General features: G+C 37.8%; 1 protein-coding gene and 1 long non-coding RNA gene across 18 annotated transcripts in view; one reads left to right on the top strand and one right to left on the bottom strand.

The window, feature by feature from the left end:
- dab1 (DAB adaptor protein 1) overlaps positions 1 to 24,829 on the bottom strand; it is an 861,244-nt gene that overhangs the window by 55,578 nt on the left and 780,837 nt on the right. For all 17 annotated transcript variants that reach the window (XM_062979600.1, XM_062979599.1, XM_062979591.1 and 14 more), the window contains one exon: positions 402 to 533. In XM_062979600.1, the coding sequence (XP_062835670.1) occupies positions 402 to 533 (132 nt within the window). The remainder of the gene's footprint in view (positions 1 to 401; positions 534 to 24,829) is intronic.
- Positions 7,191 to 24,829, top strand: part of LOC103278667 (uncharacterized) — a 47,629-nt gene continuing 29,990 nt past the window's right edge. Inside the window, exon 1 of the long non-coding RNA XR_010005766.1 lies at positions 7,191 to 7,615. This is a non-coding gene — a long non-coding RNA (uncharacterized LOC103278667). The remainder of the gene's footprint in view (positions 7,616 to 24,829) is intronic.

The following is a 24,829-nucleotide window of genomic DNA, read 5'->3' as shown; positions in this document are numbered from 1 at the left end:
GGCATTGCTTATATTTATTAGTGGCTTTTAATACAAAGAAATGAGAGTAGTCTATGCAAAGCAGCTATTTGTTTTCCATCATTTTCTATCTAAATGAGCCGAGGAGCCTCAGTAAACTTATTTGTATTCAGCAAGTGTAGCCAATTTAATTAGAAAGGAAAATAATTACTAATTAGAAGAAATATATCAAGAAAAAAATTAAGAAGGTTGGATTGTATTCTTCTTTTTTTCAGAGCGATATTACCAAACTGCCATTTCAGAACATTTATGTAGGCACTTCTGTCAGCAGTATATACTGCATAAACAAAGCTTGCAGGCTGCCTTTTCAGAACAGCAGTGTTTTAGACAGAGCCGTCAAATTGAGTTAAACTACAGAAAATGACAATAATCTTGATACTTACTGCCTGGGCTGATTTTATTGCCACAAATCTATGATTCCCTTCCTTTCCACACACATATCCAAAGGCCCGATGGTCTGTGATATCCTTTGCAATATATGAAATTTCATGAACTGCATGATGGTGCTGTAATAGCTGTTTATAAACAAAAGGAAGAAGAAAGCATTTAATTGAAAGCTTACACTGTGACTGAAGGACATGATTTACCTCTAGGAAGAAAAATGTAAATCACAATAGGGCTACTGTAAAAAGAGATGTGCACAGTTTATATTCTTCAAGACCATTGTCAACTGATTTGACCACATTTCCAAAGATTTTCATGTACTGTGCATTGCTAATTAGAAAAACTTGCCATATTTCACCACACATCATTTTGACTATTATCTCACACTTCAGACTATACAATAGTTAGATTTTCACAGGCGGTGTTGGGACTGATTGTGGTACAACAGTTTCTTCAACAGCCATAAATTCTTTTAATTAACCTCACAGAATGTTTACAGTGTGACAAGGGGGCTGGAAGGATCAGTCATAGGGCAGCAAGCACTGAGGTCAAATTACAGTTCTTCGAGTAACAAAAGAAATATATTTGTGCACAAGTGTACAAAAAAGGTTTTATTCATACATTGACTTACATATATGATTTATTTATTTCATGTCAAAAGCATTGCATAACAAATACATTTAAAAATGATGAAGAAAAAAATAATAGAGGAAATCACAAACAACTAAATAGTTTTAGACCAGAAACGGGCAACAGCAACCACATTGTCCGTAGCTTTAAACAACTCCTCCTCCGTGCATGAGGCAGGACATTGTGGGCAAGCATACATATGCGGAGTTGTTTGTTCTGCTCCACAGTCACACAAGGTGGAGGATTCCTCCAGGTAGTGCCACCTTGCCAAGTTGTCTTTAGATCTGCCCACTCCACTTCTGAGTCTGTTCAGGGACTTCCAAGTTGCCCATTCTTGGTTTGCCCCTGGAGGAAGACCCTCATGGGGGACCATCCAGATAGAATTGCCAGGTTTAGCTGTCCAGAGGGACACCCTTGCTGCTGCTGGAGGAACATCAAGAGGAGTGGTGGTTCTCATGAAGCCCTTCCTTGATTTGAGTCTACTGGGAGGAGGCTGATAGTCATGCAGTGGGTGGCTTTCACAATGTTCAACCTTATTTCTCTCACCGTTAGCAGCAACTTCCCGTCGCACGTCAGGAGGGGCAATGCCAGCTAACTTGTAGAGTTTATCAACAGGTGTAGGTTTAAGGCATCCTGTGATTATTCTGCATGTTTCGTTTAGTGCTATGTCCACCTGCTTCGCATGGGCAGACTTTTGCCAGACAGAACAGGCGTACTCAGCAGTTGAGAAAGACAAGGCCAGGGCTGATGTTCTTATTACTTGTGGGTCTGCACCCCATGAGCTGCCAGTCAGTTTCCGCAGGATGTTGTTGTGTGCAGCTACTTTGTGCTTAGTGTTCGTGCAGTGTTTCCTATATGTTAGTGTTCGATCTAAGGTGACACCAAGATATTTAGGATGGAAACAGTGTTCGAGCTCTTGGCCTTCCCAAGTAACTTTCAGTTTCCTGTTGGCTTCACGGTTACGTAGGTGGAAAGCACACACTTGTGTCTTGGCAGGGTTGGGCTTCAGGTGGTTCTCTTTGTAGTAGCTGGAGAGGTCTTTCAAGGCATTAGTGAGTTGGTTTTCAACTGTTTCAAAATCTTTTGCTTGTGTTGTAAGGCCAAGGTCAGCATATATAAAGCTCTTTGTGAGTGGTGGTAGTGGCTGATCGTTTGTGAACATGTTAAATAAGGTCGGTGCAAGAACGCTGCCTTGGGGTAAACCATTCTTTTGCCTCCTCCATCTGCTTTTCCGGCCCTGAAACTCCACATAGAAGCTGCGGTTTTCCAGGAGGGTCTGGACAGTTTTTGTAAAGTCAAAGTCCCGGGTGATATGGTAGACTTTATGCAGCATTTTTCTATGTTGCACCGTGTCATAGGCTGCCGTAAGGTCCACAAAGACTGTTCCCGTAATGCAGCCTTTCTCATAGCCTTCCTCGATATGTTCAGTCAGATGAAGAATTTGACCTGTACAGCAGGTCTGAAACCTGCTTGTTGTGCAATAAGCTTGGGTTCGATAACAGGTCCTAGTCGATTTAATAGCATCCCCTCATAGACTTTATATAGATGACATAAGAGGGAGATTGGTCGGTAGTTCCTGGCATTGGAGGCATCTTTACCAGGTTTTAAAATGGCAATGATCTTAGTTTTCCTCCATGCTCTGGGAATCTGTTTGTGTGCCAAGCATTGATTGTAGAATTTCAAAAGCCAGTTTTCAGCTTTGGGGCCCAAGTGTTTGATTTGCTCCATCATCAGGTCATCTAGGCCAGGTGCTTTACCAGTCTTACACCGCTTGATGGCTTCTCTGAGTTCTTTCAGGTTTAGAGGAGAAGACAACTGGTGGGTTTCAAGTTCTGGCACCCTGTTGATTTTCATCTTTACTCTGCTGCAGTTAGTTTTCCCATTCTGAATTAGCTGGTGAGCTATCTGGTCTGGTGTCACGTTTGCGTGTCCATGGTTGACCAGAGGGTCACTATCCCACTATTGGGGGACACGGAAAGAGCCTCCTCGAAGATTGAGTAAATTCAGTCGGGCGTCCCCTGGGCAACGTTTCTTGTAAGCAGCCAATCTTTCCATCCCAAAAGCATTGAATGAATGGATGAATACCAAAGGTCTTTATCAAGACCATTGCTAACGATTATGTCTACATATATGATAGATACTGTATAGTCTGTTGATTTGCTAGATTGTCTGTTCATAGTACCCAAACTGAGGGGACTGCAGAACATCTTTCAGGGTGATTTAGAACTACAGAACCAATTTTAATCACAAGCTGTGGCAGAGTTATCTTTTTTCCATAGGTTCTGCTTTGCTTTCAGGTTGCCATTAAAGTACATAACATGTCATTAATGTGTTCACACCTCTCTAAAAGCTCCAAGATTTCTTCATTCTTCTATGCTTTACTGACGTTACTTTATTGACAGGTTCCTTCTCTCCTTGTTTTTGAGGTTTACCATTGCGTTATTCTGCACAGTACACGCTCCTTTAGAGTTAGATATAGTGTCACTAGTGTTGTCTCTGGGAGAAACCTCAAGAGTGTCATTCCCATCCCACTACTGATATTACCAAGTAGCTGTTCAGCACATTTAGAACTGGCTCTTCAACAAAAGCCTGTCTTATGTGCAGGACTCTGCTTGATTCTATCAGCAGCCCCACAGAAGTACACTATTTGAAAATATAATGGACCCTCCTCATTTGCAGGATTTCACTTTTGCAAATTTTATTATTCACAGATTTGATTAATACATCCTCATTAGGAATCTCTAGATCAGTGTCTCTCAAACTCTGCTCCTCCAGATGTTTTTGACTTCAACTCCCACAATTCCTAACAGCTGGAAAGCTGGCTAGGATTTCTGGGAGCTGAAGTCCAAAACACCTGGAGGAGTATTGAGAAGCACTGCTTTAGAACCTCCAGGGTTACTCTATGATGTACTGGAAGATGATGACAGAGTCAACTTAGAAGGCATAGAGAAATTCCTAGGCAGGTGTTATTTCAGGTTAATGCACATGGCTTCGGTGTGTGGACACCATATGTCACTCCGTTCCCCTTTTCTATATGCATTTGGTGTAATGTAGGTTGTGTCTTCATGAACGTTTATTTATTTAAACATATCTCAAAAATATTGTTTGAAAGGATAGGACAATGAGGCTGTGTATACATTTGATCCAATCTTAATTCCTCCATGAACAATTTATAGTGCACAGCATGACAGGAAAAAGAGAGCGAATGGGCAAGTCATAATATTCTAATAGAAAGGAAACATGTAATGTACATTTTAAGGGACAGGTGCATAAACTACATAAAAGAGAGTCACGGAGTAACCAAGAGCGACATGATGTAGTCATTTGAGTGTCAGATTGTACCTCTAGAGATCAAGGTTTGAATCCCTGTTCAGCCATAGAAATTGGGTGAACTTGGGCCTCTGAGCATCAGCAGGAAAAAAAGCCAAACCCCCTCTGAACAATTTTTGCCAAGAAAACCCCATGATAGTTTTACTTTAGGGTCAGAAAAGCCTTGAAGGTACACAATAACAAAGAATAAAACCAAACTCAAGATATCAAGGAAGTACTCTGGACAAGCCATTACTAACTAACTTTGTTTATATGAAACAATCATTTGACTACTATAGTAACCATTCATTACTATACAATTGTGAAAAGAACATTGTTATCAAATTATGTGATAGGAACAAATGTGCTTCATTTCCTCGAGAGATGAAGAGTAGGGGCTAAGTGCTAACTAAAGCAATAGTTATACTGCTGGGGAAAATGGAAGGAAAAAGGAAGAGAGGCCGACTAAGGGCAAGATGGATGGATGGTATCCTTGAAGTGACTGGCTTGACCTTGAAGGAACTGGGGGCGGCGACAACCGACAGGAAGCTCAGGCGTGAGCTGGTCCATGAGGTCATGAGGAGTCGGACGAGACTGAACGAATAAACAACAAAGCAAAAGTGCTGAATTAATGGGACTTACATAAGTGCTGAAGTCCCATTCATTCACCCTGTACTAGAGATCAGCAACTACACTCATCTTGCTGTCTATTAGGTCAAAACTCTTCATATCATTAATAAACACAGAAGTATATTATTCATATAATCCCACTTACATCCAGTCAAAAATACATTATGCCATCTTGCCAATAACTCCTGCTACAGTAAGTTAATTTTGTTGTACTGGATACCCAGTCTTCATGATAATTTGATGTTCTCCAGTATATTAATAATGTGTTATTAGCATATTGATAAGGTCTTTCTGTGTTCAGATTGCACACTTTCCCTCTAATGGTAAAATTAATTATTCCTCTCCCTCAAATGTATATTATGATCAATGTTATTTCAGATTCCTATTAAATCAAGTCACTGACACTCTTTCATTGATTGCAAAACAATATTTGAACATAATGTGAACTATGATCAGGCACCTTACTTGTGGAAGGAGATATAAATGTTAGTCTACCATGGAAAAATATCACCTACAGTGCAGAGAGAGCAGATGGAAAAATTTCAGTTTATTGGGGAACCCTCATTAATGTTAGAAAATCACTGCATTTCTAATGGCTGATGATGCTAAAGTATTACCATGTAATCTACTAGGCTATTAACTAATTAATAGTCTAGTAGTTTGCAAGGTAATACTTTGGCATCAGTTAAAAATTCAATTAAGCATTTTAAGAGCCATTGTCTTACGCATAGTTTAGGACTGAACACTACTGACATCAAAATCCTGTCAAAGAATAAGCTTTCTTTTTTATATATAGATATGATACAGATTTCATAACCCTTAGTATGCCTATATAGTATACAGTTATGCTATATAGTTCATGATCACTACCCTTGTTTGATATCCAATGGATAAAATCATTCTCAGAATGTTAGAATTTTCTTTGAAAAACAAAGCTGGGGAAAAAAGGTTTAACGAGAACTGTTTGACTGCTCTTGTACATCCAACCTTACAAGCTCCTATAACTTTATATTGCATAATCTGGACTGGTCCTCTACCTGTTTTATTTTTGAGCTCTTGAACTGTCCTCAAAAGCACCAAACCATCCAAGGTTAGCCCCATCTACACTGCCATATAATACATTTTCATAATGCAGTTCAACTGCATTGAAGTGCATTATATGAGACTACACTGTCATATAATGCAGTTCGGTACAGTTAAACTGCATTATATGGCAGTGTAGTTGGGGTCGTTCTACTGATACCTTGCTCTTAAATAAACCAGAACAAAGCTACTATGGCTCCATTATGTTGTGACTGCCCTTAACTTATAAAAGCTGAGCTAAGCTAGGACACATGAGGGTTGATGTATAAGGCACTTGATCTCTAAATCGGTTACTAAATGACTTATCAATCAATTTTACATGACCTAACTATCTTTAATTGTTTTACATGGTAGACCTGACTGAAGAAATCTGTAATACTGAAAAAACAAGTATGGCAGATATTACTCAAATCATAATGTTTTCTGTGATAGTACCTTCTGGTTTATCATGATTAATTGGCTTTATGTAGATAAATAGCATTCTGTTTGTTAGGTTTATGTGTATTACACACTGATAGACATAAAATAGCATAAAATGCTTTATTCTAGTTCTGATATGAAAGCTTAAAAGAAATGTGTTATAGCTGTAATTTTGCATTCTAAAAATTATTTTAAGTATTAGTTTGAAAAGTACGCAGAAATAGGCATGAATAATTCAGCTGATATTGTTGTTTCCTTTTTCTTACTGTCTTATGACTGATTTTTAAGCCCTTATTCATTCTTAATCTTAGGACTTTGATCCAAGACTTGGAACTGAGTACTACAAGAAGAGAGCAGGCACACATTCTTACTGTGATGTATAAGTTGCTAGCCCTAAACATTACCTACCCAATGAATCTCTTCAAGTCACTTTAAACCCCAATATCTGTTCTCTGGTTGTCTGGGAGCGATGTGGTACTGTGCACATCTCTCACTGTATAGTGTATCTATTAATGTACTTTTTCATTTGATGAGAAATGTTTGCAATGATTTCTTGACTAATAGAAAATCTAGGGGTACTAAAGATAAGGTAAAATTTGTCTCACTGTGTGTCAGTACACAAGGCATTATCTTTCAAATCATGCTAATCACTACAAAATTCCTTATTTTATGGTACACAGAAAGGTGAAAAGGCCAGTGAACAGTATTGGGGAAGATATGTAAGCATTCAGCCTGCTGATGTGAGACAGAGAGAGGAGTCTATAAGCACATCTACACTGACCACTTAGATCAGTGTGAGATCAGATCAGCCACAGGTGGCTAGCTATATAACACATGGGGACTGATCCAGCTTAACCTGGGAAAAGCTACTTAATGGTTTCTCCAGGTTAATCCAACCCACCAGATTTTCTAACTCGTCAGGAAAGCCTGAATTCCTCATCAGGATTCAGATTCTCCCCTAAATTAGAGAAATCCAGACAGCTGTAACTGGTTCCTAAGTGGAATATTGATTCCATGCTCTCTTTGCTGATGTTTGGAAATCCCCCTTCATTCTTCTATATCATGTGACTCACCAAGATAGCTTCCCTCCCTCCTACCATTCTTCTTTGGAAGACATAGAAGAAAACGCCACTGGGATCAGGTAGGTGACCACTTTACTGCTGCACTTAGTAGAAACATAGGTCTGATGCGGGGCGGGGGGGGGGCAGTGACATCAAACTGGGTCTGGCATGGCTGGGCAGTAGGGACTCTGTTACCACTGAGGCAGCTCAGGAAATTCCTGTCAGGCTGCGAAGTCTGCTTTACTTGTCAGTGTAGAACAGGCATGAGCAAACTTCGGCCCTCCCAGTGTTTTGGATTTCAACTCCCACAATTCCTAGCAACTGGTAAGGTGTTAGGAATTGTGGGGGTTGAAGTCCAAAACACCTGGAGAATCAAAGTTTGCCCATGCCTGGTGTAGAACAATCCTATTTGTGTTTGTTTGAATAAGAGTATGAGCTTTCACATTGAGTAAAAGGTTCAGCAAATGATGTGTAAACTTTCCAGCTCATTGCAGGATCAATGGGGATGTGAGGGGCAGGGTAGTTAATTAGCATTATGGTCCCTCCCTACTTTGAGCTCGGCTGCCTTAAAACCTGTAAATGGAGTACCAAACAAATATATCCTAAGCACTACAAGCAGTAAACTTTCCAAAGAGTTAACCTTAGAATACATTTTAGAAGTCAAAAGTATGCATATTTAATGTGAATGATGGAATGGACATATCCTTGCAAAATGATCCATTAATTCCAACACTTTCATTGTACAATAAATTTTATAACCTTGCCTGCGCCTGGCATTTGATATGTCACAATGAAATTCCCAAATGGATAAAGTGGCAACTCCTCTATTTGACTTACCTGGAAATATAGTTCAGGCTCAATTCTTCACATACAACTCTTCACATTCAAATAATCTACTGCTTATAGTTACATTCTTAGACTAATATATATTCCAATTCAGCTTCTTTTTCTGTATGTGCTGCACAATATGTTCCCAGGCCATTTCCCAATTTTTTTAAAAAAAGTTGGGATGTCTGCAGGACAATATTAAATACCACTGAGATTAGAAAATAATTTGTTTATAATCCTATTTTCAACCTGCACAATATACTCTCAACTGATGTCAAGGTCAGACGCCAGCCAATGGATGAAAATACAGTTTATTGTATAAACAACTCAAAAAAGCTCTTAAAACAAACACAGGAGCTTGCGACACTTCAACTTCAGTGTGAAAAAGACATTTAAACTGAAAAAAACTCCAAAAACCAAACTGGAGTATAATCTGGATTATATCATCCGGATTAAAACAAAACTGCTTAAATTCAGCTCATAATTGCAGGATAACTTGGAGAAGGCAAAACAAACTACGGGCCGAATTCCCAGGGGTCCAAAATAAACAGAATCCCAACTGGGTTACAAAATAGTGTTTTAAGGCTCAAAACAAACAATGTCCCAAACCGGGCCAAACTTTGCCGCTGGAGGCAGCGCAAACAAACCGGTGCCGGAAACAAAGTAACGATGGGCAAAGAGTTACTGCAGGGTCAGAAGCCAAGCCAGTGGTCAGTAACAGAACGTAATTTCAGAACCAGGAGTCAAACCGGAACTGGGAGTGAAGAGTAATTGCAGAGTCAGGAACGAAGCCAGCGGTCGGTAACGGAGCGTAACTGCAGAACCAGGAGCCAAACTGGAATTGGGAGCGAAGAGTAATTGCAGAGTCAGGAACGAAGCCAGCGGTCGATAATGGAGAGTAGTTACAGGGTTGAGAACGAAGCCAAGCCGGAATAGGGAGCGAAGAGTAATGCCAAAACGATGTCCAGTCCAAGGTCCAAGATGAGAAGTCATCACAGCAAAATCCTCGTCAATGGGTTGACACAAGTAGCCCAAACGACGGAGGCGAACTAATGCAGACAGTAATCACAACGCAGTCTAAAGAAAACCCACACAGTTCCAACCCCCGTCGTAGAAGTAACCCAGAATAAACTTACTTCGGTTGCACAGTCTCAAGACAGTCTTCAGGAACACGAACATGAAACCCAATGGCGCCCAACAACCACCTTGCCACACGCAAGGGCCCAATGGCCAAATGCCCACAATTTATTTACAATTCGTCTTCAGAACTTGAGCTGGCCATCGCCCTTCCCACAGGTTGTTCCCTTTCCTCATCTGAGCTGAAACCACCCTGCCGACGCCCAGACCTACCCTCAGCTGTGGAACTATCCCCACTCCTCCAATTAGACCACCTTGGGTCCAATCCTGAAGGACCCCACATTTCCTCAGCGTCCCCATCACCAGTGAGCCCAGTCTCCTCATCACAATCCTCTGGAGCGCGTGTCCACTCCATGCCATCCTCTTCAGCCCGTGCCACATCCCCAACATCCATTTCAAGCCCCTCATCCCCTTCAAAACCCTCAAATGAATCCTCATCTGTTGATTCCTCAAATATCTCTTTAAGCCTCTTTCTCTGTAACTCCGCAAATGAGTCTTGCTCCCGAGGAGTCTTTCTTCTCTTCCTGCTACTATCAGTAGTATCATTGACCCCAGAAGGCTCATTCACAACAACTGAAGTAAACAATCCACAGTGAAAAGAACGCGGAAAACCTGAATTATGATGCTATAGATATCAAACATAAAGGTTACAAACGGCTTTGCTGTAAAAAGAAAGAAAAACATATTTTCAAACTGATCTCCCCAATCCAAAAATGATTTTCTTTTAATGGAGAAAAGCTTTATCGTAGCTCATGGATGCTCTGAAACTAAGGTGGAATGTATCTGCAGTATTTGAAACACAACTGCACAACACTCGTACTCTTGATTTTCTCTCACATCTTCTGCACCCATCATGTAGGTTGTGATTCACAAAATGCCTTAAAGGAAACACAAAAATATACTTTTCTAGCCTAAATCCAAGTTTCATTACAATCAAGGAGTTTGATGGTTAATATTTATGTGAGTGGCAACTAAGGGCCCATCCAGACAGGCCCAAAATTAGAACCTGTCTGGGTTTTTGCCAAATGATGCCCTTGGTAAAAATGAATTAATTCAGAACAAACAAAGGTTTCCTACTTAATTAGATACCCCATTAGATCCGGGCCTTCCTGAAAGGACTGGGCCTAATGGGGTATTGGGCCTGCGGGGACTCACCCCCGGGATTGAGTTCCCACAGCCATATCGCATCTTCAGGCTTTCAAAAGCCCTTTCGCTCCCAGCCCCCCATTCCCTCCCCCAAAACTTACCCCACAGTCCTGCCAGGCATGGTGGGCCTCTACAGAGAGCTGTGGCATCACTTCAGAATAATGCTGGGGGGGTGGGGGATTTTTCCCTCTCCCCCTCCCTGTCTTCCAGCGTCATTCTGAAGTAACTCCATGGCTCTTTGGAGAGGCTCTCCATGCCTGACAAGCCATGGAGTAAGTTTTGGGGGAGGAAATGCGGGGCTGGAGAGGAGCTGGATGCCCTCCTGGGTCAACCTTTGGTTGACTGGGGAGAGCTTATAGCCACTTTGGGATGGAAAACCCAGGATTGTGGGAGGGGGTGGAGACTCCAATGGAGGTGAAAATGGGTTAGTCTAACCTGTTTTTGCCCGTATTTTATGTATGTCTGAAAGCACCCTCAGTAGTTATAAATTTAAATGAGTTTCATGTAAACCAACACTGAATTCAGCTCTGTTTCTGTGACCAACAGTATGAATGAATAACCATCAATCCTGACTATCTTATTTTTTCAAAGTAGCATGATACTCCAGGGTTGCAAATTCCTGACTATTTGGTCCTTGCATGCAAGAATGAATTATTACAGTAGTTTTCTCCCAACACTGGGAGAAAATAAACTTCTAAAGTATTCTACCTGCATTCAATCATCCTGTAGTGCAGAAAAGGAATTTGTATTTGTACAAAAAAGTGGTTTTGTGGGAAAATGTAGGTTTTTTTTTTGTTTGTGCAGGGAATCTGTTTTTGGTATAGAAATTTGCTGCAATTTGGCTTTCCAAGCAGAATAATTCCACTGAAACACTTGTGAATTTTTGAATACAGGGAGAAAATTGCACAGGATTTCTTGCTGATCTTATTTTTCTGAGTAGAAATAATAAGGAATATTCTTTTTATTCCTAGTGTGGTCCACAAATAAGAACAAAATGCAAAGGTGGGAAATATTTTTGTTAAATCCACTGAAAAATTTCCAAATTATTTTATTTCCAATATTTATATCCTGCACTTCTCACTCGAAGGGACTCAGGGCGTCTTACAACACTGACACAATTAGATGCCTATACAAAAACAATCAACAATACATAAAATCAGTTAAAACAATTAAATATAATATAAAATTGCAGTATATAAATTTTAAAAATATATATGCTCAGATCCGTTCATCCGAAAACCTCGTGCCTTATCCATAGGTCAGTCTGTGTCATCTTTATTGTTTATTCCTTAAAAGCCTGGGCACATAGCCATGTTTTTAGGGCTCTTCTAAAGCCCAAAAGAGTTGGAACTTGTCTGATCTCCCTGGGGAAAGATAGCATGACCTTTCAAGTTGTCTAGTATTATGGCAGGTACAACAATTATGTGATGAGGAAGGCACCAAGACACTTAATTTGTTTAAAAATTCAGGCCAGTTTTTCTTTCTTTCTAGCTGACTCCAGATTCAAAGAAGAAAATAAACATTAAAGCATCAGTTTAGTGCTTGCTGGGATGGACATCTAAACACAAAAAGGCCCACATGAATAAAAAAGACCAAAGGAAGCTTATTACATTTAGTTAATGTTAGGTGGAAATAAACTGAGATTTATCTTAGTTTTTGAAGAGAGCTTTCAGCCAAGAGTCTTTCAAATCCTTCTGGTCCCATAGTAGAAAGAAGAATAGATATAATATTCCAGTTTTATCTCACTGTATCTTACTATGTTATAAACTATTTCAACATTTGTAGATGTTTTGAAGACATTTCCACAGACAAAACGTGTTCACAGATGCAACTGAAACTATTTTATAGAAACATGACTGTTAATTTCATTTTGGCCTCTGCCCATAGTGGACTCTATATATGGCACTCAAAGATCTCTTGATTTTCTCATTTTACCCAAATTGCTAAGAGTGTGTCATAAAACCATTAATCCCTTATCTTTACTGTTGCCCCCTCCCTCATATGTATATACTGCTATTTAATTTCTTCTGCTTCCAGTCCTGGTGAAATCAATCAAGATGATCAATTAAATACTTAGAAAGGCTAGCAATCACCTCCAATAACAAGGTTAGTTTTTATGCCATCACAGCTATAAGAGCATTCCACTGGTTTTTTTAATGAGAAATTTTATTTCCTGGAAGCGGAACACAAAATTAAGGTGACAATGAGAAAAAAGGAAATGAGTTTCAACAGTCGTGCTCCCAAGAACAAAACTAGAAAAGCTGCTATATCAAAATCAAAGAGAACAGTCATACTCAATACTATTTGTACATGAAGCAAAGATTATAGTTATGAAACTTTAAATGTAAATTTGCCCTTAGAGCTTGCCATCAGTCATGTATAATGCAGCTTTGATTTATGCATCACTTCTACCACACCCGTTTTCTCATTACTATAAAAAGGAATGACAGACTGTCCATTGAGATGCCAGAAGTGTTTGAATTAGCTTTGGCCAATTGTTCAAGACTTCTAATCTATTTTTATTAACAGCATCTTCTATCCTTACAAAGAAAAAGAAAACCTTGTATTAATGCAATTCACTTATGAATAAAATACTATCTCTGTTATAGAAGGCATGTCTCGGTTAACAAAGCCTCTGACAGTGAAGATCCTTTTTACAGAATCTTTGCACATCTCCTCAGTCCCAATTTTCTTCTTCGTCTTTTGTCTAGCTAGGCATTTTTAAAAAAACAGCACTGCCATTGGGAAGGTAGCAAAAGGGAACTGGAGAAATACAGAATTTCTTATTCAATTGAAACACAATTTCGGTAGAAAGCTGTGTTGCTTTTTACTAAAGAGCTTGAGCTTGGGATTCTATTATTGCTATTCCTACTGTAGCTAAGTGTGCTTGCCTCCAACTGGCAAGGTAAACATCAGCTGCCTTCAAAATCCCTAACTGTGCAGACATGCAGAGCAAAATAGGAAGATGGAAAAAAAACAGACAAAACTGTCTCGGCAGCTATACTTAGTATTTTCAAAAAGCACAGTTACATATCTCTGGTCACTAAAATAGAAGTTAAAAGAAAATGGAGACAGGTGAAAGAAAAAGTCATGCTACGATGCATTTTAGAAGAGGTCTCCAAGTGGTCACTAGAACGTTTAAATTCTATTCTTTGCTATGCAAAACTTACCTGAGCTGGTTGTTTAATCTCATATCTGCATATTTTCCATTTTGAATATAGCATTTGCACATTGAAGTGCTCTTTGTGGATATTATATAAAACCTGTCCCTGTTCTTTCCATGTCATATCTGCCTCTTGTTCAAGGTGAGCATCGCTTACCCATAAATCAGAAGTACCCTCAAATCCAAAATCTATGTTAGCTAAAATCGTGACACCTTTTTGATGGTTCAATGTACATTTTGTTTCATGCACAAAATTATAAAAATATTGTGTATATAATCACTTTAGAAAGGTACAGGTAAACACATACACACAACATGTAAATAGTAAATAAAGGCACAAAATTCCAAGACCAAGATTCTAACCATTGACTGATTTCTAGGTGTTTCAAAGAAAAGCCTATGCATCTGCTGGCTTTCAAACTTTTAAAAAAATTCTTCCTAAAAAATGTAATGTCAATTCATTCCTCAGGCATATCTACAGGCACAATCTAACGATTTCAGTGTCACTGTTTGCAGTGTATTTTGAAAAGAACTGCAGTAGTTGGGTTCTCAGAAATGAATGCCCTGTGGCTTTCAGGTCTTCTAAAAATAGCTTACACAGCAACTTTACTGGGCATCTACAACCTTGGATGTGCTAATGGCATTTTTAGTTTGTTAGCTATAATAAAAGTGTGGGCATAAACATGGAATTTTGCTTGCTAGAGCTACTAATGGAGGCCCCTAACACATAACCAGCTGGTTTACAGATTGGACCAGCGGAATATATTGCATAATATGGATTGTATTGCCCCAGACCCTGCCCGTTTGAGTTTAGTATTGATTAACTAAATGTCAGGCTATTGGCTGTTTGTAATGGTTGTTTTATGTTGTTCTATGATGTTTTTCTAAATTTTACTGTATTTACTATATTTTAATTATGTCTGACCAGGCTTGTCCCCATGTAAGCTGCTCCGAGTCCCTTGTATCTATAGCATGAGGCCCCTGCAAGGTATTCTTAATACAGCTTGAGAGATTTTTTTAAAAGTGTTATTCCCCTCAAGCTCTCTCAGCATTTAACAATACATGTGTTGGTTCTGAGAGTAACCTTTGACTTTTCTGATGCAATGAAATACAGATGAGGCAGAAAAATACTGTCCATTCCTCAGCTAAAGATGGCACTTTGATGCAGAGAGTCATGCTGCTATGGCACATATAAAGTCACCCCCTGAACAGCTATGACAAATTGTATCCTCCTAGATTTTCAAGGATTAAGTAGAGAACAAGCAGTTGGAGCCATCTTATTTTTGAATAAAAAATGCGGCTGTAAAGTTCAAATGCTTAAGATTCCCTGGGGCTACTGGTTCAAAAGTTAGTTAGGTCAGATCATCTTCACATCCGTTGAAGAGATTTCAGCATATGGAGTTTACTTTAAAAGAGATAACTGTCATCATCATCTTCTTTGGTTGACTTGGCAGGCACTTCATACTGGGGTTTAAGTGAAACCAAGTAGCCATATGGTCACAGGTAACTGTTGAGTAGAATTATCTCCATCAAATCCTTTTCTAATCCTCTATTTAAAAAATTTCCTTGACTATAGAAAACACTATCCAAACTGCAATAAGGATGATAAAGGAAATAAATTGACACCTGGCATATAAGTCATTCTGTCTTTCCAGTTTAGTATATCAGATAAGGGCTTTTATTTGTTTGTTCTTTATTCATCCCAAAGCAGGTTACAATATCAGCCAAACTAAAGCAGAAAAGGGTTTTTGAAAAATTAAGCAACTAATCAAATTAAAATATTAATGTAAAAACCTTAAACACACATTTAAAGATATGGTACACATACTGAAGACCATACTCTCCAACCTGAAGGCCTCTTTCAATACAAAGATTTTGCCTGCCAGTAAAAAAATAGAAAGACAACTGAGTCTTCCTTGCGAAGCAGTTCCATAGCTTTTTCTATGTCTTCACTAAGCAGTCCTATGGCAGTGGTAGGACCAAGAGAAAGCCCTCCAATAAAGATCACAGAAACTTGTTGCAGCTTCAGAAGGTTAAAAGTTTGCAGGCTTCTTATGAAAAAGAGTTCCGGAACCAGAACCCAAGTGAAAATAAAACCAAATGATGGGTTTATCTACATTAGATCACTTACAAGACACTCCCATAGACATTCCTAGAGAACCCTAGGATTTTTATTTTAGTGATGTTCCTAGAGAGGGTTATAGTGCTGTAGTTCAGAGGATGCACTACAGATCTCTAGCAGAGTTCTCAGTTGTTGATCAAACTACAATTCCTAGGATTCTGTGGGATAAGATCATTATAGCAGTGATATCCAAGTGTGTGTAGACTAGCTACATGCAGTAAAATCAATCTGGTTTGCATGTTGGGCCATACAGCATGCAACTCAGAGGAAATGCCACATTTAGTTTGTCTTTCCCTAATACAATATCCATCAGTTAAGTCCATGGCATCTGTCCCACCAACATAAAAAGCCATCTGTTCCCTCTGAGCATATGTTGTTGGTGTAACAACTATTACCAAAATGTACAAGAGAAGAAAAAATAATCAAGGGTGGATTTCCTTAAACTGGGAAGGTTTTAAACCATTTTAGACTAGTCTTGGTAAGTTCACAAACACCAGCAGTCCATGCATGAAAAACATTAGTCAGTTGTCTATGTATGCTTGCTTTGGTCACACATGTCAAAGCCTCTTCTTATTTACTTCCTGGAGACTCTTCTTACTTGCTATAGGCAATCAAACAAGTAACTACAAATATGTTTTAAATTACTTTGGCTATTTTTTCTAGTTTCCACACACATTTTCCTTTCCAACACTCCATCCATTTGTGGGCCTGGAAGTTGGTGATGATGCAGAATAATCTGTCTCAATGATTAAAAATGTGTTGTTGTTGGGAAAAGTAATGAATAACTAGGCTTTATCCAGAAACTACGGTGGCCATTTGTATTTTCTATTTCTAAGTAAGTGACACCTCTGGATGTCATTAGAGCTTGGCTTCATACTGATACAGTGACAGATCTTGTTCTGAGTAAATTAATAGACTGTAGTCCTTGTTTATTTATACTTCTGGGTCTTTATTTATCATTCTAATATGCACCTGCAAAGTATCATAGAGACCGAGAATAATGATTAAATGAAATCAACAAGAGAAAAATAATTAGACCATGTTAAAAGATACAGGTACAATGAATAATTTCTGTAAAAAAAAGCTAAACATTTTAAACTTCCTGTGCTTTTCTGGTGTTATTTTTGAATTAAAAATTCAAAAGTAAACTTGATACAAGAAATTCTCCTAACTCTTTTTGGTTATCTACATAATAAAACCAAAAATGGCATTTATTCACTAGCAGCGCTCCTCTGGTATGCAAGACACAAAACAGATGCAATGATGCTTCACACAAGGTCATATACTGGATACATAATGCACTGTGGTTTGAATCTGGCATTATATGTAATATTGCTTTATCATGAGAAGAAATAAAATAAATGAACTGCAGGATATTATGGAACACTAATTAGGAATATGCTGGTCTATATACACACAGAGCACAATTGTCAAAACTGTAGCTCAGCTACATTTATGCAAATCACTTTGACAATATCCAGGCACTAGGTACTGTCTACCTCCTTATTAATCCAATATTGATAGCATTTGAGAATTGACAGAGTTTGGAACATATTTTGTGTGCAAAAACAAGAAAGGTGTTAATACCCTCCAATGTATTACTCATTTTTTAAAAAAAGGATGTCTTGATAACATATCATTATTACATTATTATTTAATCATTTTATTATTTTGTACAAAAATGTATGTTTGTGTACACAATACACCTGGCACAGAACATTAAATGCCCTTGTGAGAAAATTGCTTTCTGACTGTGAAAAAGGAGTCAAATTTGTATTTCTTGTTTTACATTTCCTATTCGTTTTCTGAATATTACATCATCTGGGATACAAAAAGTTGCATAATCTCAGGTTCAGGCTGCATAATATATTGAAGTGTGTAGACTTTCTCATTACTTGATGTGTGTGCACAAATGTACTGAGCGCAAATCAAGCACAAATAGCTTATTACTGCCTAAAATACATATTGTGACAATGTTCAATGCTATTATGAAGAATGAATAAAGGTTCTGAAACTTTGATATGTTTTTCTCTCTGAAGTTCTTGAAATGCTAGAGGAAGAGATTCTAGTTACAAGGGGGGGGGAACTAACTTGTAGCTTTCATTCCAAGGAAAATAGTACTTTATTATTTTAGGCACAAACCCTAGCTGAGACCACAACGATTGCATGGCTTGTGAGCAAATAAAAGAGAACAAATTGAATGAGATAGCATGGAGAGAGAGAGAGAAAAAGTGAACAAAGAGCAGGATGCCAATTTGGAATTTGATAGAAGAACTGACTACAAAATGCACCAGAAAGCAAGACTTCTAAGTGTGGCCATGATTGAACTCTTTCTTGAGAAGAGACTGTTTATTCTCTCAAAAATTAGCAAAGCACTGTGTGACTAGAAACTAATAGTCCACCATTGAATCTGTGTGACCTGGAGTCATTCATTCAGTTTTGCCTCACAACAGGCAACAGAATTTCTCTCTGGGAAGGCAACTATGGAAGATAAAAGGGAATCCGAACCTTGGACCATTCTCCAAATAAGAATGGGCTTCATTTCAGATAACTGGCTTTAAAATCATGGCTTAACTGTAAATGAAAAATAAATCTTTAACCCTTGCGCATCTTCCATTAGAACCAACTCTACTTTGGTGAGGACTCACACAAGAATTTCATGAAGGAATTTTCTCCAGATTAAGAACACACTGGAAATAGCACAGTGACAAATGAGATGCAAATGAATTGGCTTGTTTACACAACATAAATTATCAGGTAAATAGGCCTGACATTTTCATATAAGTCAGTAGTCAAGAGCTATTATACTGAAACGACCAAGGAGCTTAATTAATAGGGTATCATGTATTCTGGCCTATCCCCTAGAAATATGCTTAAACTTTAAACTCAAGAATGTAAATTTAATACAGGAGGCATTCTCTTCATGGAGGAGACAGATAACTCAATATGTAATACAGTATAAATAATGATACAAAATGAAAACGAATGTGTTATATTTGTTATACATGGGGCTGCCAAGCAGAATAAAGAACAAGGCTCCAATACCTTCAGTGATCACATAAAGGTGGGAATTTTAGCAGGAGCTATTTGCATGACAGACAACCAACACCTGCTGAAATCTTAGGTCTGGCCTAGATCATGGGTGAGCGAAATATGGTTCATGGTACTCCACAGTATTTATTTATTTATTTACTATATTTTTAGTCCACCCTTCTCACCCTGGAGAGGACTCAGGGTGGCCTACAATATGGCAATAATTCAATGCCATTTAAAATAATTGCAAAGAATTACAGAAAAGTCATTTAAATACACATTAATTTACAATAAAACACAATTAAAACCATCAGCATCATGTAATCCAAGAGCAAGGTCTGGGCCATTCCATTGGTCAAATTCTTTCATGTCTATTGCTGCACCAGGTTTTGAAACGTATGGTTTCTGAATTTTAGTTTTCCACATGCAAATATACTTACTTGGAAGAAAATCCTACTACATTTAATAGGACTGTGTGCATATTTTGCAAAACACATCAACATATTAGAAGAGTCAGGGAATTAAATTAATTATCAAAACCCATTGTAGGATGTTCTGCAATAATGGATAAAAATTCCAGAGTAGACCAATGGATACTGGATTGTGGCCTTTGTGACTCATCATCATATTTTCCTGTAGTAAAGTTAATTCTATGAATTTGTACATGTCTTTGCTCTAGTTTGCTAATTGAAAAAAAAAGAACCCTTCATTTCCAGAAGGACACCTCCAAAGAGAGAATAAAGAGTTTGAAAGTGCCTTTTAAAATGCCATTTTTATATTATCCAGAGGTGGTCGTTTCTACAGTCTCTCTCTCTAGGAGCTTGTCACATTGGGTTATAATAACTCTTTATTTCAATTAAAGTAAGACGGCATATTGGAAAATCTCTGCTGCGGCTGTAGTCCCACGGCATAAAGATCCAAGGACTTCATGGGCAGAACTTAATGCAAAAGCTGATTTTGGATCCTTCTCTCTTTCATGTAAATTAGGTTTGGCATTCAGTTTCATTTCTTTTTCTCTAATCTGAATCTCAAAGCTGAAATTACAATTAAATACTTGGTATACCAACTTACTTCAAAACAGGCAGAATTCCTTTGAGTTAGTTTATGAATCCCTTCCCCTAGCTTTCTGCTGTAAAAGCAGTGGAAAAAGTCTTTGAAAACGTTTTTCTAACACTGTGCTGCCCTCACCTTGTAGTTAAAACAAACAGCGATTCTTCCAAGTGTAACTTGCTTCCAGGTGTTATTAATTTATTGATTAACTATTTTAATTTTTTCATTTTCTTTTCCTTAATCAACATTTAGTTCAGAGTTTCTTAAACACTGCTACTCCAGAAGTTTTGGACTTCTGCTCCCACAATTCCTAACAGCTGGTAAGCTGGCTGGGATTTCTGGGAGCTGAAGTTCAAAACACCTGGAGTAGCAGAGTATGAAAAACATGTTCATTAAACAGTGCATAGTACTAATATTATATTATGCTCTACACTTTTTACTGCATTTTTGTACATCACTTGTACAGGAAGCTAACATGATATGATTCCTAAGGCATTGTTCATTCTGACTGAAATTAGACTGCTTCTTCTGGTTGAAGTGCTGCAGGCAAAGTACTGCAGTTCAAATATGGCTTACAAAATTAATATTTTAACAAGGAATGCCAAATCATTTAATCAAAACAAATGATATATAGTATTGCTATTCTTGAACAGAGAATGCTGAATTTTAACAGTGTAATGGCTTAGGGTATATAACCCTAGAAATAATCAGTAAAAATTCTCTGGGAAATAATTTTTTTTTTAAAAAAAATCATATTTCAGAACAAGAAATTCTTATACTACTTGGGAATTAAACCTATACAAAAACAATGGTGTTAGCTGTTCTTGCTAATGGTACTCACTAATAAGTGATAAATCTGTTAAAATAACTTTTAGGGCCGGGCTTTAGCACAACAAGTTAAACCAACAGCTGCAATAAATCTTGTCAGTCAAGAGGTTGACTGTTTGAAATCCGGGTCCTGATCTTTAGCCCAGCTTCCGCTTATCTAGCAGTTCGAAAATAAAATGTGAGTAGATAAATAGGGATGGCTTAAAAGCGGGGAGGTATTAAGGCATCCATAAGGAAATGCTGACAATTCAATCAAAAAGGAAGAAATTACGAACCAAGTTACGAACAAAGGAGCAACAACACCCCCTCTCCCCGTGACCAGAACCAAGCACAAGCCTCCAAGAAGCTGAAAATCGGAAAGCCTATATGTTCAATTGTCTGTGTATAAAAATGGCATTGAATGTTTGCCGCATATGAATGTTCTGTGATCTGCCCTGAATCCCCTTCAGGATGAGAGGGATGGAATATAAATACTGTAAATAAATAAATAAATAGATCATATGGCAGATGTGACTATTATATAACTAGGTGTGCAGATCTTCACTCCATTACTTTTTCCACATCAGGATGCATTCTTGTATTTTTAGATGAGTTGCCTTCTGTTTTTTAAGGCTTTCACCCTGATTTAGCATTATTCCTCATGGAAGAAATTTGGCTACAAATCTGACTACCTGAGAGCAAATCTTACAAAACCTGAGGATTTACTCTCAGCAAACACATATAGGATTATAGAGTTAATTATAACTAAATTAATCTCATTGCTCTCAGCAGGACTTAAACCTGACTTCATTTATAAATTGCAGCCCAGGTCTTTTGTTTCTCTGGACATCATAAATTCTGGTAATTTTAAAATCAGCTATTATAATACCTTATCTCAGAGTAGAATAAATATTTAAATTGCCCACCCTGCACAATTTTAGGCCTTAGGAATAATTTTAAAGCTTAAAAAAATTAAATTAGTCTACATATGACTATATCACTACGTCTCCACTTTTTATTCTTATTCTGTGGATAGCAGCAACAAGAAAATCCCATGACTATTGTAACAGTTTAATTCCAGTTTAGGTCTGCAAACTCTCAGTCAAGGTTCACCCTGAATTAGCCACAGATAGTAGTTGGTTTGTGTATGTGTACATAGGTAGGTAGATATAGAAAGATAGATAGTCTGGACCAGCTGGATATCACTCAAGATGAGGTTACTGCATCCAGACTCCAGTTAAGCCACTTAAAAATTTCTCATATTATATTTGATTTATCCATGTGTCTGTTTACAAGCAATATTTTCCTTAGTGAAACCTGTTTCCTGAGGGCATTTCATTGCATTACACTTTAGATTGCCCTCCCAATACAGAAAAGATTGGAAAAGTTATTTTAAGAATCAGTAGTCTCTATTTTCAGTTGATACCATCAGCAATACTTTCCCTTTGACAACCATGAAAATACAAATTATTCCCATTCCTCCTGCATTCCAATGCTGTTGCCTTCCATCCCAAGTATACTAGAGAGGAAATAGAGAGATAGCGTCATCCTTAAACAACATTTAAGGTACAACATTAAATAAAAAGTAATCCGTTTCATTGCTAGCTGCTTTGTGGGCCTTTTGGTGAGTAGGAAAGTAGTAAACTTCTGTACAAATCTCTATATAAATACATTTGCAAAAAGGTAACAAATGCAAATTCTACAAGCATTTGACAATTATTTTGCCGCAGAATAAATTCCTCTACAGGAATAATTCTTCTTCTAAAAATAGATTTGTCGATGGTAAAACACAACTACTGTTAACCACTCGTATTTCTTCTTGCAAACAAATTTCCTGTCTGTACCTAAGTCTTCACAGCATTCTACAGGGCTTTATTCTCAAAACTGTTTTGACAGCTGACCTGGCAACATAGTGAGAATCACCTGAGGGTTGACCAGCACAGGCTTATTTGGTGTCAAATATGTTTAAAGCCGACAGGTGTTAAACACTTTGGTAGCAATGCTTCAGTTCTGAGGCAAGATGAAAATGTCATACCCTCCAACATTTCAGAGGTGAAACCCAGGGCGCATGAGGCCAAGCAACATCAGAGTGCAGTCGAAATGGCAAAAGCTTTGAATTAGGGAGAATTCACAAGTTATAGAGAATTTGCAGCAAATTGCTTTTGCCTCAACCTTGTGGGAATAGCTAGATGCTACATTTTACCCTTTCATGTTGACTGTAAATTGCTTTTGCATTTTGGACTCAAGTTTGCAGCAATAAGCTGTGATTGAAATGGAAAAAAGTGGAAGAGGAAAAAAACTGGGACATTTTAAAAGAGATCAAAATGGGGGTGGTATGAAAATTAAGAAAGGCAGTTCCTGCCAAATTAGGATAGTTGAAATCTCTCATCAAAATGTCTTATCATCTTTTAAAAACCATGTTTACATTATCTTAATATTCTCTTGCCATTTAAAAAAGTAAAAAAGACACTGACATAAACAGAAGGTACTGAAAGAAATAATAACAATAGTAAAAATAATAATAATAGCACCAGCACCACCAACAACACAAAAAACCCGTAAGATTTTATTGATTAGGTTTTAATGCCATTCCTGCAATTTGAAGCATCAGCTCTACAATTCTCAATTTATGAGATAAAAATAGTGCCATAAGACAAATTAGGTCAGCAGTGCTGACTTTAAAACTGGGTCAAGAATTAATAGATGCTTTTGGCTGTTCACAGCTGAAGGGCTTAATTTATTTGACTGACATTTTCATGCATATTTATTTGTAATTTTTATTTCCAGGTGTACACAGAAATATATAAATTATTGTGCTCAATGTCCATGGTTAAACTACAGGCAGTACATAATCATAATGGAACCCATCCACTTATATTCTTCAGCAAACAGTATTGAGAGTCATGGTGTCTCGGATATCTGAAGGAATACATAGTTATCATGCCAGCCTTATTGTCTATCACTTTGTCAAATTCTGCTTTGAGACAACCAAGTTGGCACTCATCACTACTTCTTTTGGAAATGATTTCCAGTTTAATTCAAGTGAAGAAATACTTCTTTTTATCTCTCCTGAATTGCTCATCATTGTTTCAGTTGACCCAAGGTCAACTGAATAATCTCCACTTCCCCTGCCTCATGCATTAGTTTAAATACTTCCATCATATTTCCCCCTTTTCATGGTTTTGAATAAAATGTTTGCTGAAACATGTTTAACTGATTTTCCTTTTTACCCCCTGGTGTAGGAAGCTATCCCCAGTCTTTGTATATTATTTCTACCACTGGTACCAAATGCGAAGGAACACGTTTACTTTGGTAACTAAGGTACACATGAAACATCTGGAAATTGTCAAATTTGGTGATGGGTTTATTCAGTATTGATGAGACAGATGCATCTCTGTTTCAGGCAGTTGTAATGACAATGCCTATCAGAACATCCGTGAATATTCTTTATATCCCTCCAATCTGAAAGACCCCAAAATCCAAAACCGTCAATGTGGGTGGTTGAGGTAGTGATACCTTTGCATTCTGATGGCTCATTGTACAACACTTGTTTCATGCACAAAAGTATTGAAAATATTGTGTATAAAATTACCTTTAGGCTATGTGTAGAAGGTATATATGAAACATACATGAATTGCATTTTTAGTTTTGGGTACCATCTCAAAGATGTCTCTTTATGTACGTATATGCAAATACATGTAATTCATAATCTGAAAAAATCCAGAAAACTTCTGGTCTCAAACATTTTGGATAACCAATACTCAACCTGCTCTGGCAATGCTATAAGAACACAAGCTAGAAAGCTAGAAAGCTGTACCATTGAAGAGAATGTTGTAGCACAAGAAAGTAAATGATAAAAGCAAATAAGCAAAAAGAACTTGTGGGAGTGCTGAGAGTAACCTAAATACATTCCTTTCATCTCTAATTATGAAGCAGTTCCTCTAAAGTCATCTATCTAAAGTCAGGTCTGCCAATGCCAATTTTTAGAGAATTTGCTGGTTTAGGGCT

This window comes from Anolis carolinensis, chromosome 4, assembly GCF_035594765.1.
Source record: "Anolis carolinensis isolate JA03-04 chromosome 4, rAnoCar3.1.pri, whole genome shotgun sequence".
In the NCBI taxonomy this organism is placed as follows: Eukaryota; Metazoa; Chordata; class Lepidosauria; order Squamata; family Dactyloidae; genus Anolis; species Anolis carolinensis.
The sequence above is the reverse complement of the archived record's forward strand: the minus strand, read 5'-3'. Positions and strand labels throughout refer to the sequence as shown.